General features: G+C 44.9%; 7 protein-coding genes across 7 annotated transcripts; 4 read left to right on the forward strand and 3 right to left on the reverse strand.

Moving 5' to 3' along the window:
• Nucleotides 1-41: 41 nt before the first annotated feature.
• SAMD00019534_007660 (hypothetical protein) lies at nucleotides 42-1,639 on the forward strand (the record flags this gene model as incomplete). The annotated part of the gene is made up of 4 exons (XM_012904199.1): nucleotides 42-236; nucleotides 303-464; nucleotides 581-868; nucleotides 944-1,639. 4 exons carry the CDS (start codon nucleotides 42-44, stop codon nucleotides 1,637-1,639), a joined length of 1,341 nt encoding a protein of 446 aa, XP_012759653.1.
• Nucleotides 1,640-1,799: 160 nt separating this feature from the next.
• On the reverse strand, nucleotides 1,800-3,686 carry SAMD00019534_007670 (hypothetical protein; the record flags this gene model as incomplete). Its single annotated transcript, XM_012904200.1, has 5 exons — nucleotides 1,800-2,402; nucleotides 2,478-3,224; nucleotides 3,309-3,398; nucleotides 3,471-3,523; nucleotides 3,602-3,686. The coding sequence occupies 5 exons, from the start codon at nucleotides 3,684-3,686 to the stop codon at nucleotides 1,800-1,802; spliced, it is 1,578 nt and encodes a 525-aa protein (XP_012759654.1).
• A 291-nt stretch (nucleotides 3,687-3,977) lies between these two features.
• SAMD00019534_007680 (hypothetical protein) lies at nucleotides 3,978-6,147 on the forward strand (the record flags this gene model as incomplete). The annotated part of the gene is made up of 4 exons (XM_012904201.1): nucleotides 3,978-4,393; nucleotides 4,473-5,025; nucleotides 5,104-5,316; nucleotides 5,377-6,147. 4 exons carry the CDS (start codon nucleotides 3,978-3,980, stop codon nucleotides 6,145-6,147), a joined length of 1,953 nt encoding a protein of 650 aa, XP_012759655.1.
• A 136-nt stretch (nucleotides 6,148-6,283) lies between these two features.
• SAMD00019534_007690 (hypothetical protein) lies at nucleotides 6,284-7,180 on the reverse strand (the record flags this gene model as incomplete). Its single annotated transcript, XM_012904202.1, has 3 exons — nucleotides 6,284-6,357; nucleotides 6,430-6,727; nucleotides 6,947-7,180. Coding segments are annotated over 3 exons (606 nt in total), but the record flags the coding sequence as incomplete, so codon positions are not given.
• A 1,283-nt stretch (nucleotides 7,181-8,463) lies between these two features.
• Nucleotides 8,464-9,324, reverse strand: SAMD00019534_007700 (hypothetical protein; the record flags this gene model as incomplete). The annotated part of the gene is made up of 1 exon (XM_012904203.1): nucleotides 8,464-9,324. The coding sequence occupies one exon, from the start codon at nucleotides 9,322-9,324 to the stop codon at nucleotides 8,464-8,466; it is 861 nt and encodes a 286-aa protein (XP_012759657.1).
• A 2,670-nt stretch (nucleotides 9,325-11,994) lies between these two features.
• On the forward strand, nucleotides 11,995-13,531 carry SAMD00019534_007710 (hypothetical protein; the record flags this gene model as incomplete). The annotated part of the gene is made up of 2 exons (XM_012904204.1): nucleotides 11,995-12,289; nucleotides 12,366-13,531. 2 exons carry the CDS (start codon nucleotides 11,995-11,997, stop codon nucleotides 13,529-13,531), a joined length of 1,461 nt encoding a protein of 486 aa, XP_012759658.1.
• Nucleotides 13,532-14,260: 729 nt separating this feature from the next.
• On the forward strand, nucleotides 14,261-14,464 carry SAMD00019534_007720 (hypothetical protein; the record flags this gene model as incomplete). Its single annotated transcript, XM_012904205.1, has 1 exon — nucleotides 14,261-14,464. One exon carries the CDS (start codon nucleotides 14,261-14,263, stop codon nucleotides 14,462-14,464), a length of 204 nt encoding a protein of 67 aa, XP_012759659.1.
• Nucleotides 14,465-16,491: the final 2,027 nt, after the last annotated feature.

Raw genomic sequence — 16,491 nt, forward strand, 5'->3', positions numbered from 1 at the left:
TCCAAAACATACACAAAGATAGAGATAGATAATAAGATATAATGTCTTCTGCACAGATCTATCAGGTACCAGTTGTGTCCAATGGTCTCAGAGAGCCAGAGTCAATACTACAAATCGTTGATGCTCTTGACAAGTTGGATAAAGTCTTTAACGAAGTCTATACATCGATCAGTTCTCGTGTATCGAAAGAAAAGTCAAGAATAGACAGTGTTACCAATAGACTTAATAATGCACAAGTATGTCAAGTTGATCTAGGATGAGATCCACATATATTAATGTTGTTAATAATAATCCATATCAAGTTCAAAGTCAACCAGATAGTTGGAAGCAGGAATGCCATCACTGTGTTCAGCAGCGCAAAGTATCCTGCCAACAAAGAATGGATAGATTACAGTCCACTATACTCTGATAAAGCCCGTGCTCCATTCAAACCATCGCACTACCATCTCCATGATGTCACTGCAGTATGTACTTATTAGCAGATATGTGTAGTTCTACACAACACTAATGATATTATTCTTCTTCTTCTTCTTCTTCTTCTTCTTCTTCTTCTTCTTCTTCTTCTTCTTCTTTCAAATAGAAACCACAAGATACATATCTAGAGGTCAACGATTTGGTATTTATCGAGAAGAGCATTGATGCAGCATCAAAGGAGATCTCTATAAAGGAGGGTTTGGGTTTACTGCCACATCACATCCCAAGTGTCTCCAACTTGTTGTTGTTCAACACTCAAGAGAATCCATACAAGAGATACTCCAATACGCTGGACAATCTCTCTGGCACCGAAAGTGATAAGCCTCAAGTTCTTGGCGATAAGAAGAAGAAGATTGGTGCTGCTCCAGTCACCGTTGAGAAGGGTGACACTCTGGTAATGATCTCCGCAACATATATGCGTGTCATTGTAATTATATGTATCTAACTCTCCCCATCCCATCACACTCAGGTTCAAGCCAATGGTCCAGGAGATGGCTATCATCCAACGATCAACCCTGTCGAGTTACCAAACAATTCCTTCCCATTGGATCTACCATTGCCCAACGTTGCAGAGAATATCGGTTGGGCAGCCGAGCAACAAATTGGTATCGCACCCTCAAACCAGGTCAGCGCCAGTCTGCCAATATTCGATAGCGCTGCCGGAGGTGAAGCAATGGCAGGCCCTGCAACCTCTGTACAACCACCAAGCAATTCTGGTGCTCCTCCTCCTCCACCTCCATCGGGTGCTCCTCCTCCACCTCCTCCTCCACCTCCACCTCCCTCATCTGCTCCTCCACCCCCACCACCTCCTCCTCCTCCTAGCTCACGTCCTCCTCCCCCTCCAACGTCAGCACCTGAAATGGACGACAGTGATCATGACCAGAAGGGATCGGACGGCTCAGCCATTGGCAACCTCTTGGCTGACATTCGTAATGGTCACAAGAACCGTTTGAAGAAGGTTGTGACCAAGGGAGACAACTCTGACGATGAGGACGATGCACCACCACCCAAGAAGAGTGGAGGAGGAGATGTTATGTCTGACCTCTTCCTTGCTCTGTCAAGAAGAAGACAGAGTATCGCCTCTGAAAAGAAGAAGGCACCAGCTGGAAAGAAGCAAGAGTACTCTGATGACGAGTCGGATTCCGAATCATCAGAATGGGAGTAATAGTCGTTGTATAACAATAAATGATATATCTTATAAGATCGAACTGGTAGTAGGTAGAGGTATCAGTGTCTACATAGTCAACACTAAATATTTAGTCAGTGGAGAACATTTATATATTATACTATGACATTATAGAGTTGTCGGCAGGCATCCAAGTTGGTTAACGGGCAGTGACAATGTCATCGATCTTGAGCAACATGATGACAGTCTCAGTTGCAAGTGTGAGGGCACTTGTTGAAACCAACAGGGGCTGGACAACGTTCTCCTGGAGAATGTTGGTAATGGCACCTTTGCGGACATTGATACCTGCGTTCTTCTCTCCTTGTGCGTGCTTGTTTCGGAGCTCAGTGACAATGCTGATTGGGTGGAGTCCAGCATTCTCGGCCAGAGTGTATGGGATGATCTCCAGGGCCTCTGCGTAGGCGCGAACACAGTAGCTAGTGTTGCCCATGAGGGATTTGGCGTATTCAGTGACTTGCTGTGACACTTCAATCTCTGGTGCACCACCTCCTGCAATGAGGAACTTCTTCTTGACCAACGAGCGGATGACACAAAGTGCGTCATGGATTGAACGCTCGGCCTCGTCCAATACCAGCTTGTTTGAACCTCTGGCCAAGATGGTCACAGTCTTGCCTGGATTTGGGATACCTGTAATCTTTACAATTTTACCATCAGTAGTGCCAACCTCCTCGACCAAGTCGGCCTTTCCGAGCTTGTCTGGTGTAAATGACTCTATGTTGGCAATTGGTGTACATCCAATAGTCTAAAAGAAAGATGATATTAGTAAGTGAGCAAACTCCCCCTGTCCAACTGTAAACAACTCCACGTTCCAACATACGTTGCAAATGAACTCTATATCATCACGTTCAATATCCTTGACGACAAGAATCTTCAACTTGGCCAAGTAATGAAGAGAGTACTCGTTGAGGGCGTCTCTCAGGATGGACTTTTGGACGAGCAGAACATTGCAACCTGACTTTTGAATCTTGCGGCACATTTCAAGAATGAGCTTTGGCTCCTCCTTGAGCACCTTGTCCATCTTGGTGTAGTCAGAGACGACGATGTTGTTGTCCATGTAGGTCTTTGGTGCAGAGAGACAGAATTGAATGAGACCAACCTTGGCGTTCTGAATACGAGTGGGTCCACCTGCGCCATGGGCTGTGTGCTGATCAAACACCAGGCCATGGATGAGTTCAGTCTCATCGATAGTGCCACCAAGCTTCTTGATGATCTTGATATCCTTGAGGTTGACATTGGTGGCAGTGCTTGGGTTGATTACGGCAAGCACTGCATCGACGGCGATCGTCGCAAGGTTGGTGTACTGTGACACCACCTTTGAGTTAAGTGATGTGATAGCACTCTTGACCAAACTGGCCTTGTCGCTCAGACTGACTGGTGTTGACATGTTGGTGAGAACTTCCAATGATTTGTTCAAGGCCAAGTTGAATGACTCTGAGATGATCGATGGATGAATGCCCTTGGCCATTAACTGTGAAACGGCAGACAACAATGCTCCTGCAATGACACACACTGAAGTGGTTCCATCACCGGCCTCAATGTCCTGAGCCTTTGCTAGTTCTGCCAACTGTTGTTGTTGTTGTTGAGGTGGTTGGGTGTGATATAGTTGTTAGAACTTGATGTAATCGTTCAATAGATGTGACGACATTACCATTTTACCAGCAGGGTGTCTAACCTCCAAGTGCTTCAAGATGGTGGCACCATCATTACTGATGATCACCTCTCCATTTGGTGAACTGATCTGTATTGTTTGGAGTTGAGAATTAGACGTGTGTCCATCACAGAGTGTCCACAGTAAGCTGAGTACTCATACCATTTTGTCCATTCCCTTTGGTCCAAGAGAAGTTCTGATCGCATCTGCAACGGCTACGTAGGTGATTGGGTTGGTTAGATATCAGAACTACTATAGCTACACATATTTGTTGATTCGTGTTATTGACATACCTCTTGCAGCAACGATATTTGAGGTCCTGACATCCTTCTCCTTTTCCTTCTCGTCAAAATCACTTCTTGATGCTGTTGATGCCATGATATGTTATATGTATAAAGAGAGAAAGTCTTGTAGTATATCTTCAACACATCAAAGAGATAAAGGATACAGGATATCTCCTTTGACCCTTGAAGATGAACTTTTAATTTTTTCAAATTAAATATGATTTTGCATCTAGAACTTCCATACACACAACCATTGGACAGAACAATACCACCAAGTTCAAGTTTTTTTTCTTCACCTTATCTCAATCAAACAGTATTAAACACTCCTTAGGTGTTCCTTCAGTTCAAACTATTATAATTTATATTTGTAGAAGAGATAGATAAGATGTCAGAAGCAGATATTAAACTTTTCCAGTCCATTGGACTAGACGACAAACGTTCAAAGGATACTATCAAGAACAAGGAACTCACTGATCTACTCAAGTCCTTGATCACTGCCGCTGGTGTTCAGGGTGGAGCAGACAAGACTGTTGGAAACCTCCTTTACAATCTTGCCACCAGTGCTCAGGCTCAGTCACCACTTTGTGCTGATGTTGCCAGGTACATTGGAGATGGTCGCATCAAGTCGCAGCCACAGTTCCAAGCGATGATCGCCCACCTCAAGGAGGCTGGTGCCACACCTTTCAACGCTTCAAAGTTGGAGGTTGACTGCGGTGTTGGTGTTACCGTCACTATTGATCAAATCAACCAAGCCATCGACACTTTGTTCCAGCAGAAGCAAACTGAGTTGACAGAGAAGAAGTAAGACATTGTCTTGGCAATGCATTGGATACATACACTAACAACATAACCACTTTGCTACTACTGTTTATTTATTTAGGTGGGGAGTGCCAATTGGTGATCTCTTAAACCCTCTGAAGGATACATTGAAGTGGGCTGATCTCAAGTCGGTCAAGGACCAGTTGGACAAAAAGATGTTGGCACTACTTGGACCAAAGCCTCAAGAGGCACCAAAGGAGAAGAAGGAGAAACCAGTGTCAACAGCAAAGGTCGAGGAGTCGATGGCCAAAATCACCTTGACAGAGGACAAGGCTTTGCCACCTGCCAAGGTGCTCAAGATCAGGGGCTGCTCCCCAGCCATCGCTGGTAGTCGTGTCTGCATCAAGGGATGGATCCACCACATCCGTGCCCAAAAGAAGATTGCTTTCATGGAGCTTCGTGATGGAACTGGATTCCTTCAGTGTGTTCTCGCAGAGAACTTGATCCATCCATCCATCGTCGATGATCTCAAGAGAGAGGCAACTGTTGCACTGTATGGCAAGCTCACCGTCCCACCCCCTGACAAGCATTGTCCAAATGGAGTGGAGCTTCAGGTGGACTATTGGCAATTGATTGGACCATCCAATGTCGATTTGGAGGGTATCATTAACACTGTAGGTTAAATATGCAAGTTGTGTGACGAAACTATATCCTCCAATCACTACTGACCACCACTCTCTATAATAATATAGGAATCCAACGTAGATCAAATGTTGGACCAACGTCATATCGTTCTCAGAGGAACGAGAGCCAGTTCAATTATGAAGTTGAGATCGATTGCAATGAAGGCATTCCGTGATCATTACTTTGACAATGGATACTATGAGATCTCTCCACCAACCCTTGTCAACACCTTCTGTGAGGGTGGTTCAGAGTTGTTCACTCTTGATTACTATGGCCAACCAGTATGTAGTAGTTGTTGTTGATATAGATAGTATCCCTAACAACTTATATCTTTTTATTAGGCATACTTGACACAGTCGTCCCAATTATATTTGGAGACAGTGATCCCAGTTGTTGGAGACTCCTACTGTATGGCTCAATCCTACCGTGCAGAGAAGAGCAAGACTCGTCGTCATTTGTCAGAGTTTACACATTTGGAAGCAGAGTGTCCATTCATCACCTACGACGACCTGTTGAACCGCATCGAGTTCCTGGTGTGTGATGTCGCCGAGAGAATCTTCAAGATCGACAGCGAGCTGTTGCTCTCGGTCAACGCCAACGCCAAGGTTCCACAGCGTCCATTCAAGCGTATGGACTATGTCGAGGGTATCAAGTACTGCCGTGAGCACAACATCTACAAGGATGAGGCCACCAAAACCAACTTTGAGTTTGGTGATGATATCCCAGAGGCTGCAGAGCGTAAGATGAACGACCAGATCGGTGTTCCAATCCTTTTCTGCAGATTCCCTGCCGAGATGAAGGCTTTCTATATGGCCCGTTGCCCAGAGGACAGAACATTGACTGAGTCCGTCGACCTGTTGATGCCAGGTGTTGGCGAGATTGTGGGAGGCAGCATGCGTATTGCCGACTACCAGGAGCTTATGGATGCCTACAAACGTGAAGGTTTGGACCCATCCCAGTATTACTGGTTCACCGACCAACGCAAGTACGGAACCACTCCACACGGAGGATACGGTCTCGGTGTTGAGCGTTTCTTGACCTGGTTCTTGGGCGAGGAGCATATTCGTAACGTCTGTCTCTACCCACGTTACACTGAGAGATGTCAGCCATAAAGATAAGGTTCTTTGGTTGAACCAACAACAGATGGTCTGGTCAACCAACAAGTACCATCAACAATAATAACAACAACATTGCAATAGAATATGAATACATTTAATAATGATCGGTATTGCCACGAGCAAGTGATTAGTTGAGGTATTCAAGACTTGCTTTGGCCTTCTCCATCTCTCTAAGGAATTGATAGAATTGTGGTAGAGTCAGTTCTAAGAGTGTGTTGTTACAACTTGTTAGTGGACAATATGATTACTGGGGAAGCATAATATTAATACACATACCCATGTGAACATCTTCTTTGGTATCACCTCCTTTGTCCAACACAAGCTTTAGTTGCAAGAATGTATTGCCACCCTTCTTTGATTCACTGCTTGCGGTTGTCACTCCAAAGCGCCATTGCATGTCCAACACTTGGTTGATGTTGAACGTGTTTCCAACAAAGGATCGAGATAGATCTATGAAGTTTGTTTTGTATTTGAGAGCGATTGATTCTGCTTGTTCCTCTGACAATCTAAAGTTGATAAGATCCTCTTTGACGTGGTTAGGTGTGAGATGGTACTTGACTGCTCCTTTCAAGAAGTAAACATAACAGTCATTTGTTTGTCTAATGTGTGATTGACTCTTGTCTAACATCATCAATATACGTATGCGCATAACTTAGTGGACACCAACACTCAACATCTAGCAAAGCGAGCTAGTCATAGGTGGTGTTCTAATGTTTGGCGGCTATGTCGATATACCGATGTAGTGAGGGTCAGTCGAACATTGTATTGGGAGTGATCTGTGAGTGATTGGTATAATTATTGAGCCTCTGATGATGTTCTTTAGGGCATTCTCGCTGATTGAGTGCTGTTGTGAGAAGGAAGACACAGAATTCATGAGCCCCTCTGCCTTTTGGTAGAGCAAGAACGTGAAGATGATATCGATCAACTCGCTAAGCTGTTGGTCATCCAAATTCGAAAGATATCCTACTTCATTGAGTAGTTGTTGATCTGGACTGCTGTTGCCTGAACCAAGGAATCTAAATGACATTATATTATATGTATAGACTTTAACTGTTTGATGATTGATAGAATGATTTAGTGAAAACAGATATTCTGGTTATTTAGAAAAATAGTTTGTTTTTTCCATTGTTATTGGCACAATATCTATTCAATCAACCTTCATTCATACTCGGCATCATAAACAGTACAAATAACCTCAATGATCCAATCATTGAGACAACACCGTGCAACCCACGGTTCAAAAGATCCCGATGTCGAGGTTGTCTTGAAGGAGGAATCAGTCGGCCGAACGGGTGGGCAAGTGCCCTATTGTCGAAGGTTCATACAAAACCGTCGATATATAATGTAAGATGTAATGCGTTGTAGAGCCTGGTGACTAACGTTGAGATGGCCGACGATACGAGCTGTATTTGTCGATGGCAAACAATGTCGGCTCCGCAGTCGAGTATCGTATACTCGACAGACCAATCTCCTGCAACCTGTCGTCAGGACCGTATTAGACCAGTCGGTGGAGATAGACTTACGTGGATGTGTGGTGGGGATCACTCGTTCAGCTGCCCATGCACTTGTGTCAAGATGGAGGCTCAGGTCTAAGTCTTGGATCTTGCTCGTCCAACCCAACTCGGGAGGACTTTTGTCAAGATGTGTGACAGCTGCCTCATCAAGGGAGACGTGATGGAGTTGAAGATTCACATCAGGATGACGATTGTCACGGACAGCAAAGCAACAAAACAAGGCCAGTAGGAAGAACGTCGCGAGGCTCACCGTACAGTGGTCGTAGAAGATGCAAGCTGGAGCAGATGAGTGCCGGATAGGTGATTCTATGGTCCTGTCGGAGGGTGACTCTAGCCGCCCGCATTCTATGTGTTGACTCCGGTTGAAAAGAAAATCGTCAAACATCCATTTAGCGCCAAACTGCGTGCACAGGAGAGGAAAGACGACAGAGCTATCAAGAGGATAAGGATCATCATTGAGAATGTATTCTGCACAATGAAGCAATGGAAATGCAGTAGGTAAAAAGGATAGGGTAAATGATTGTAGAATTGTAGGTAGAATAGAGTTTTAAAGTTGGAAAAAATAAATAATTTTAGAAGGTGATTTTTGTAATTCTACAATAATACTACAATCAGTTGTGAGTAGAAATAAGAGTTTGCACGCACGATAGAGTGATCAGTTGAGACAAAGAGTATAACAGATAGTGATGATTTGAATTTGAAAAAAATGAAGTACGTGATACCCCACCAGTACACAAACGATACACAAGGAGTACACTGATCATGTACACAATCTGATTGTTGGTGGTTGGTGTGTTTATTGCACAACTCTTATTTGTTCAATGACTCTGGTCAGCTTCTGCCAAGCCAAATATTCCAGCTCAGCCTTGGTGATTGGAAGTCCACTCAAGTCAGCAATGTCAGAATGTCCAGAACCTGTGCTGGTAGTCTTTCTGAGTCTCTTGGTTTGTTTGGGTTCATGCTGGTCATCATCCTGTCCATCTCGTTCGTGGTCTGGATCTTCGCGAAAATCGAATTTGCTTGGCAAAGATAGTCGAGAGGGTCTTGCGATAACGTTGTTGTCAATAAGCAATTGGGCGATGTTGACATTGTCTGGAGATGAGAGCCTGAGTGAAATGGCCCTATGAGCGTTTCGTTCGTTGTTCAGTATGCAATAGCCAACAAAGAATGGGGGACGACGACTGGACCAAACAAGTATCCAAACATTGGTTCCATTTGTCAAGAGGCCAAGTACACTCTGATTAGATTTGAAAGTGATGACGAGACACTCTACGAGAGCTTGAGGCAAATGATCTTGAATAGAGACATCAGGAGTCTTCAATTCGACGAAGCAGAGGACTTCATAGGCCAAGAATCCAGTGGTTGGTGCGTGTGATGGGACAATGACTATATCGGTTGTTCCAGAGAGTGTTGAATCGTGGAATGATTCATGGTAAAGCTGGTTATTGGTGGAGGCATTACGGTATTGCAAATGTTTCTCCTTAGGAAGTGGGTACTCTCTCTTCAGCCATTCAATGACACGAACCAAATGCTCGTTCTCGTGGTAAACTTGATGTGTGATGTTAAGCTTGAACAGTCTATCAACCAAAGCGTTCTTGTTACCACTTGTTGATTTTGAGCGACTACTCAACATATCTTTGAGAGCATCGACTCCCATCGCACTGAGTTGTGTTTTTGTATAGGTCTCCATCTTTGCTGTCCACAAGAATTGTTTAGGGTTGTCAGAGTTGGGTACCTCATCGAATCTGTGGAGGTTTAGAGCCAAGTTTTGGACAAGATCATCCCATAGATGCTTGGTGACATCTGAAAAGGAGATTGATTTCGCCTTGCGTTTGTTGAGGATCGAATTTATGCCATCCTCAAGCTTCTTCTCAAGGCGATTGAAAGAGTCAGTGAAAGCTGGGTTGTGTTAGTAACTCAAACTAATCACTCGCTCTCATTTGTACTTACGCGATTGGCCACCACCTCCTCCTGCAGCACCGGCTTGAGTGTGTATGTTAGTATTGAATGAAGACATTGCCAAGATGTTGTTTGTACTTATGAGCTTGGGCTGGGTTGATGAGACGTCTGAGCTTTGCTTCATGACCAGCGCCAAGCTTTGGGAAGACTCTGTCGCGGTTATTAGAGTTCAATACGTCTATGATGGTTTGGGGAGTATCAACACCTTCGACATCAAACACAGTGTCTGACATCTCTGTGGCTGCATCTTTGGGTACTCTTGATTGTACAAACAAATCGAACAGTTGTGCTTTGGTGATGGGATCGTTCATTTGAAAAGATTGTTAAGGTGAGAAGATAAGGACTAGTATTTGTTGTTGATGTTGTAATGATTAATGAATGAATGAGCATCAAGGAAGCCTCTTTGTGTGTTGGAAACTCATAAATAAATTAAATCAAATTTGTTAATAAATAACAGATATAACATGTCATTATTCAAAGAGTACTATTGGGACGAGAACCCCGAGTTCAGAGAGAGACACAAAGCATACATCAAACAAAAGGTAAGATGCGAATGCGGCTTCGAAGTAGGCTACACCAATCTCAATCGACAAGGCTACATTCACAAGCAGTTGATGGCCAACAAATAGATTCAAAGTGATATAAACTAATTATCTCTAGTTAGTATATAGAATGAGTAGATCAACCAGAGACATTGGCGGCAGACTCAAAAAGACAGGTGTCACAGAGATCAAGGTCAATGGCAACTACACCAGAGAGCGGATCGAACGAATCACTCAGTCAAGGGCATCACAGTCAAGCGATTCAAAGATCATATACGTACATCAAGCCAGTGGCGTTCAAGTATCTCAAAGATGATCAAGTGCAACTCTATGATGGCAGCGAGTACAGCAAGATCACATTGGAACAGTTCATCCGACAACATTATCAGCCATCTCTGGTAAGACTGCTGCGAGGCAAAGCGTCCGTTTGGCGAGGCTATACTGTCCATATCACTGAATGAGGAGACAAGAGATGACCTTATCCATGACCTTGCACCAGTGACTACATTGCTCAGCACTCTGCCAAAGCCATATCTTGTAAGTTCCGTTAGTTGTTGGATATCCAGCGTACAACCAATCATACTGACACTTACACATTCATGTCATAGGTTTGGTTCAGATCTGACAGAGACGGAAGGCAATACAAATACAACATCCGTTTCGTCATAACCAACGACCTCAGTTGTTGTGTAAAGTTGCTCGGGATGTATGACATATTCAGTGGCAACAGCATCATGAAGTGCTAYARGTGCATGTGCACTCGGAGGACTGTTGGATATGTTGGTACTGGCATAGACTTCTACAAGAGAGATCAAGGATATATGGTCAAAGAAAAAGTATGGTATTTGACTGAGAGCCAAGTGAAGTGAAGAAGGCAGTACAGCGCCAAGGATTCGCACATCGTCCAATCTATGGTGTTGCCTTTGAGCTTGATCAGTACATACCAGAACTCATGCACATGATTCCAGGCTCCATGAAGTTATTCAAGCTCTTCATCAAGTATCTGGTGGACAGTAGGTCAAGGGCATTAGACAATGTTGACCATCAGGATTCTGGACGAGGATCACGAAGATGAGGACGACGATGACGACGATTATGTTGACGAGCACGAAGATGACGACGACGATGACGACGATTATGTTATAACTAGGACGACGAGGATGACAATATCTCAATGACCAGCAGTGATGAGGAAGATATCCAGGACAATGAGGTCGACGATGATGAGAAAGAGAGACACTCCCAAAGCGGTGCACATGCTGTCGATCGACAGGATGTGAGCAATCACTCTGGCGCCTTGGTCGAGGTCGACTATGTCCTGTCCAACTCAATGAGGACTATCGAGAACGTCTTGCTCAAGCGATGCTACCCTAAAGATGAAGCCAGAGGGTACTGTTTGGACGAGACGTGGCAAATCAGTTCAAATGCCTGCACAGATATCGATTCAGTCAAGCCAAGCCTACCTTTCATCAATGTCTCCAATTGCTTGCAGTCATGGACTCACAGATCTCATTGAAGATGAAACTGAGAGAGTAAGACTATTGCCAGCAACAGAGAGGCTCACTTGATTGAGTGCATTAACTAATACTATCATCAACAACAACAACAACAACATCAACCAAAAGGCCAATGTAGTTAGACTCTGGGAGGTGAAGGGTCGATGATTCATCTTGCTATTATCGAGTAGCAAGATGACCAACTTGTATATCATCTCTGGGGACTTTTATCGACGATAAAAGTTGAACTCTGTTTTGGTCTGAACAATAATAAACCTTTGTTCTCATATCTACTCCCATATACTTTTAGTACATCGGCTTCAATCAAAGATGGAGTCACTGCCACTGAGCATAGTTGGACGTATAACGTCATGCTTGGAGAGCAATGCAGAAAGAGTGCTCCTGACATTAGTTTGCAAGAGATTCTTTGACCACAGAGAGAGCTATCTCAGATTGAACGCGGACGCACTGCCTGGTACATACGCCTACCACCAACATGGCACAATGCTTGGTTCGTACAGAGGCATCATCGACCAGCATATCGTCAACGCCAAGATGTACACGGTGCGAGTTCACTCTACCTACACCCGATTTCAACCACCCGACTATTTCTATTTCTTTGCTGGTATGCCTGTTGCCGATGCCCATCCCGTTGCTTCCCATCGAGAAGCTAACGAACCTATACCATGCGCACACGTCAGATTTGGACACGGACCATTCTGTTGACAGCATCAACAAGTTGTATCAAGCAGTTTTGGCCATACCAAACATCGCCATGGTCCAGTTTTCCGAGAGCAAGAAACATCCTTTCAGTCGCGATTGCTGGGACAGGATGAAGCCAATGCTTCAAGAGCTGACCGAGCGATCGGTTCCCTTGGAGTACGAGAGGCTAGTCCGACCAGAGCCACTTCCAGATATTCCCCTGACAACCATGCACATCCTGGCCATCCCTCGCAAAGTGTGGTGGCGCCTTGCGCCAAACATGCTCCCCTCTACTTTGACCAGGCTCTCAATCTCAAGCATGGCCTTGGAAGGCACCCTTGACCAAGGAGTGCTTCCTGCTGGTTTGAAGATGCTCTCAATGTTCTATTCGGAGGAAGACGATGCCAACCTTAACATCAACCTAGGGTCATTGCTACCCCCGCACCTTGAGACCCTGTGCATTGGGAGCAGTATCAACCAATCGATCCCGTGGAGTCCACTCCCGTCATCTATCAAGACTCTGGAGTTTGGTTCCCAATTCGGCCGGCAGTTGGATGGGACGTGCTTGCCGCAATCCCTCACCAGGCTGACAATGGACGGCCTTCCCCCCTGTCCGATCAACTTCCCTCCGAGCCTCACTGAGCTCAAGCTCGACAGGTTATATTTATATTCATCGGACCAAACACATCCAAGTCAGTGGCTGCAGTGTGACACTACCATGTCTCCATTCTCTCATCTTCTTGAGTTGAACATCAAACGTTATCTGCATCATCTAGAACTTATGTGGATCACATCGGCCACTTTTCCTAAGCTTCAAAGACTCTGTATGGCCGGCGCGGTCGACTATAGTGGGGAGGCGCAAGTCGCACGCTTGGATCTTTCCTCGCTCCCATCGACGCTGCGCAACCTGACAATCCATGTGGATCGACCAACAACGTTTGGACTTCACGGGATTGAGGATCTCACTCTTGAATGTGCCTTTAAGGATGCCTTCAACTTGGTCGATTCACCGCTGCCGTTGTCCCTCACGGCGTTCTTCTTGAATAGATACACCCAGTTCTCGACCAACAAATACCTTCGTCAGTCACATCCCTTGGAATATACAATATCAAACATTGGATTGAGTGCAACACGCTGCCAGCAGGACTGCGATCGCTTGGTTTAGCACAGATTGCACCAGATTGCCAAATGAAGCCTCTGCCTGGCATCAGGTGTCGTTTGGATCAACTGGCACATTCAATCGTGTGGCTGACACTTGGCACCCGAGGAGGAAAACTGGGCAGGTGTGCCAAGCTGGTGCGAATATCAAAGACGTTGTTCTTTGCTCAAGGTGATGACCTGACTAACTGTGGATTCATTGACGTACCAACCATCATGCGCTTATCTAAGCATCCATTTGATCATCTACTCACCATATGAGGATGCTTTAAGCATAAAATTAAAGTGCCTTGTAAAAATTGTTGTTGTTCGACTCAAATGACCAAAGGAGAGGTGATGGCTGATGAAGAGGTGTACAATTTTAAAGGGCCATCCTGCGCAAGCTTGTTCTATGTTCCAAACATATGTTCCTATCTCCACTTTTTCGTCAAGGAACTCGGAATATCCCTCCTTGAAGAACGGTCAGTGTCGCATATGTGAAGACCAATAATTGTAGCTCTTGTGCCAGGTTTACGAAGTAGTTGTCGAGATAGAGACGACAACCAACTTGGAACACTTTTCATCGTGAACTTGACCATCTGTTGGTTGGGGGAAGGGGAAGGCCAGTTTCCGGCCTTGGTGCTCAACCCGACCAAGCAAACAACATCTGTCACATCAACATCCACATCCACAACGTCCACAACATCCACAACTTCTACAGTCAAGCCAACATCTCCTACAGTTTACAATTGTATACATGCTTGAGTTGTCCAAGGCATCCTTTATGTTGTTGTTGAGGTCATCGTCCATGTCGTCGTCCTGCTCCTTCTGCTTGAGTTTGACACTGATTCTGGCCACAGAGCCCGACAGCAGTCATGACGAGCCCAACCATGACGGAGGGACGCCAACCAGTGTGAGACATAGCCAGAGACTTGTCTTGTCTCAGCAGTGCTGTTTGTAGATGACTTTGTGGATAGTACGTTGACACATAGACCATTCAAGACATGTCGGGCCACTCTAATTGATTTGAGTGATGGCGTAGCCGAGGGAGACGAGGAATATAGCTGGCACATTGTAGTCGAAACAGGTTGATCCCAGTGGTAGTGCGTAGCATGAGTATGAGTGGCTCTGGTACTTTGTTCTTTGGCTGAGTGTCTTGAACACAAGGATCAGAGAGTTGACTGTGTTTGTTGTCTAAATCGTACAGGTCGCAATATCCTCCTTGATTGGCAGAAGGGCCTGGACCGCCTTGGCATCAGTGTTGTGAAAACATGACCATTCGCTCAGATAAGTGGAGGGTTGAGTTAGTATGAGTGTCAAGAGTGGAAGGTATGTCTTTTAGTGCACTAGAGAGGGTGCTTAGGACTATAGATGTTTGGTGTCAGCCAAATGGGTTGGCTGGAATGCAGTAGAGGTCCTTGTCGGGCTTGGTTGTGCTCGCCAATCTGAATGGTCACTGATGGTGTGTCTTGGCACTTCTCCCGTCGGTGGAAGCTTGTCCTTACCTTGTCATATAATGTAGGATCTCGTCACGCATCTTCAGTCGGGTCTGCAGGCGCAACAATAGTCAAGGTGTTGTTGGTGGAGGTGTCGATTGGGTGTTGAGGAGTGGGATGTACACCCTAAAGCAAACGTCTTTCTACTTTGCCATACACACTTCACCAGACAGTCGAACACCTCCATACCCCCACCTTCACAGATCGGTCTCTAAAATGAATATCTAAAGGCAAGGAAATGCCATTTGATGGCACTTGTTCATCAATAAAGTCACCAAAGATATTCCTGATTATCGAGGAGTGGTGAAAGGTCAATTTTGACAATTTTGCAAACATTTATTGAGGTGGTGAGTGTGGGTGGTTCTGAAGAGGTGTGGGTGAAGAKGTGTGTGGGTGGTTCTGAAGAGGGTCAGTATCACATTCTTTACAGATAATCATTCATACAGATAATCACTCGTTCATACAGATAAACACAGACGAATATGTTACAGGTGAAATTTAATGAATATACATTCAACATATCTACTTGGTTGATCGATAACTTCTGGTGTACATTTGAATGATTTGTTCCACATTGTCAAAGTCTTCAGCATCTCTGCACTTCAGCTTTGTCATCGATTGGAGGTATTGGCACAAATGATCCTCACCAATGCTATCTGTTGATGCGATCATGCTGAGGAAGGACCTTACGAACTTGTACACATAGAGTCCACATCGCCAATTACATGTCTGCACCTTATTCTGTAGGGTCTTGATGGGGATGGCTTCATACTTCTTCTTCTTGACAACATTCTTGTAATCATCATAGAAGTTGTTTGCGTAGTCTTTGTGGGACCCAAACAACAGAGAATCCAGATGCAAAAGATAGGCACGATCGTTGGCAGTGATGGTGAACATGACAGAGTGATGGCTTTGGATGGAGACGGTGATGATTCCAAACTTGGATGTGATCAATTTGGAGATTCCCCTAACGCAACTTTTGTAGTGACCTTCTGGTGTAACTTCTAGAGTGCGTACCAACTGTTGCAAACCCATCTCTTTGATTGTCGTCTCGACTAGGTCAGTAAGCAACACAGTGTTGAGGCCTTGAGTGTCTTTGAACCTAGAGAGGAGTTGACCTGAATAGTATGAACGACAAAGTTAGTAAAGTGAGTGGTGGCCACCTGTGTAATCATTCAGAGAGATACATACTCTTGTTAGAGATCATGGGATTGAAGGCATACAGCCGTCCATGCTCCACTGGATGCTTGAGAAAGGCGTGGGCTGGAGGATTGAAGTCCACCAGCTCTAGGTGCAAGCCAAGGTGTTTCTTCACATAGGGAGTGTCCAGTTTGGATGTGTCGAACCGCTTAGCTCTGAACCAAAAGTCTCCATTTGGTGCTCTCTTATAAGAACCCTAAAACACGTCAATGAGACTGGTGGAGAGTCTCACCCAGAGTAGTTGGTCGAGATCGGGCAAGTGATCTTTATCCACTACAAGACCAGAATGTTC

The sequence above is a fragment of the Acytostelium subglobosum genome (assembly GCF_000787575.1).
Source record: "Acytostelium subglobosum LB1 DNA, scaffold: scaffold1, whole genome shotgun sequence".
Classification (NCBI taxonomy): domain Eukaryota; phylum Evosea; class Eumycetozoa; order Acytosteliales; family Acytosteliaceae; genus Acytostelium; species Acytostelium subglobosum.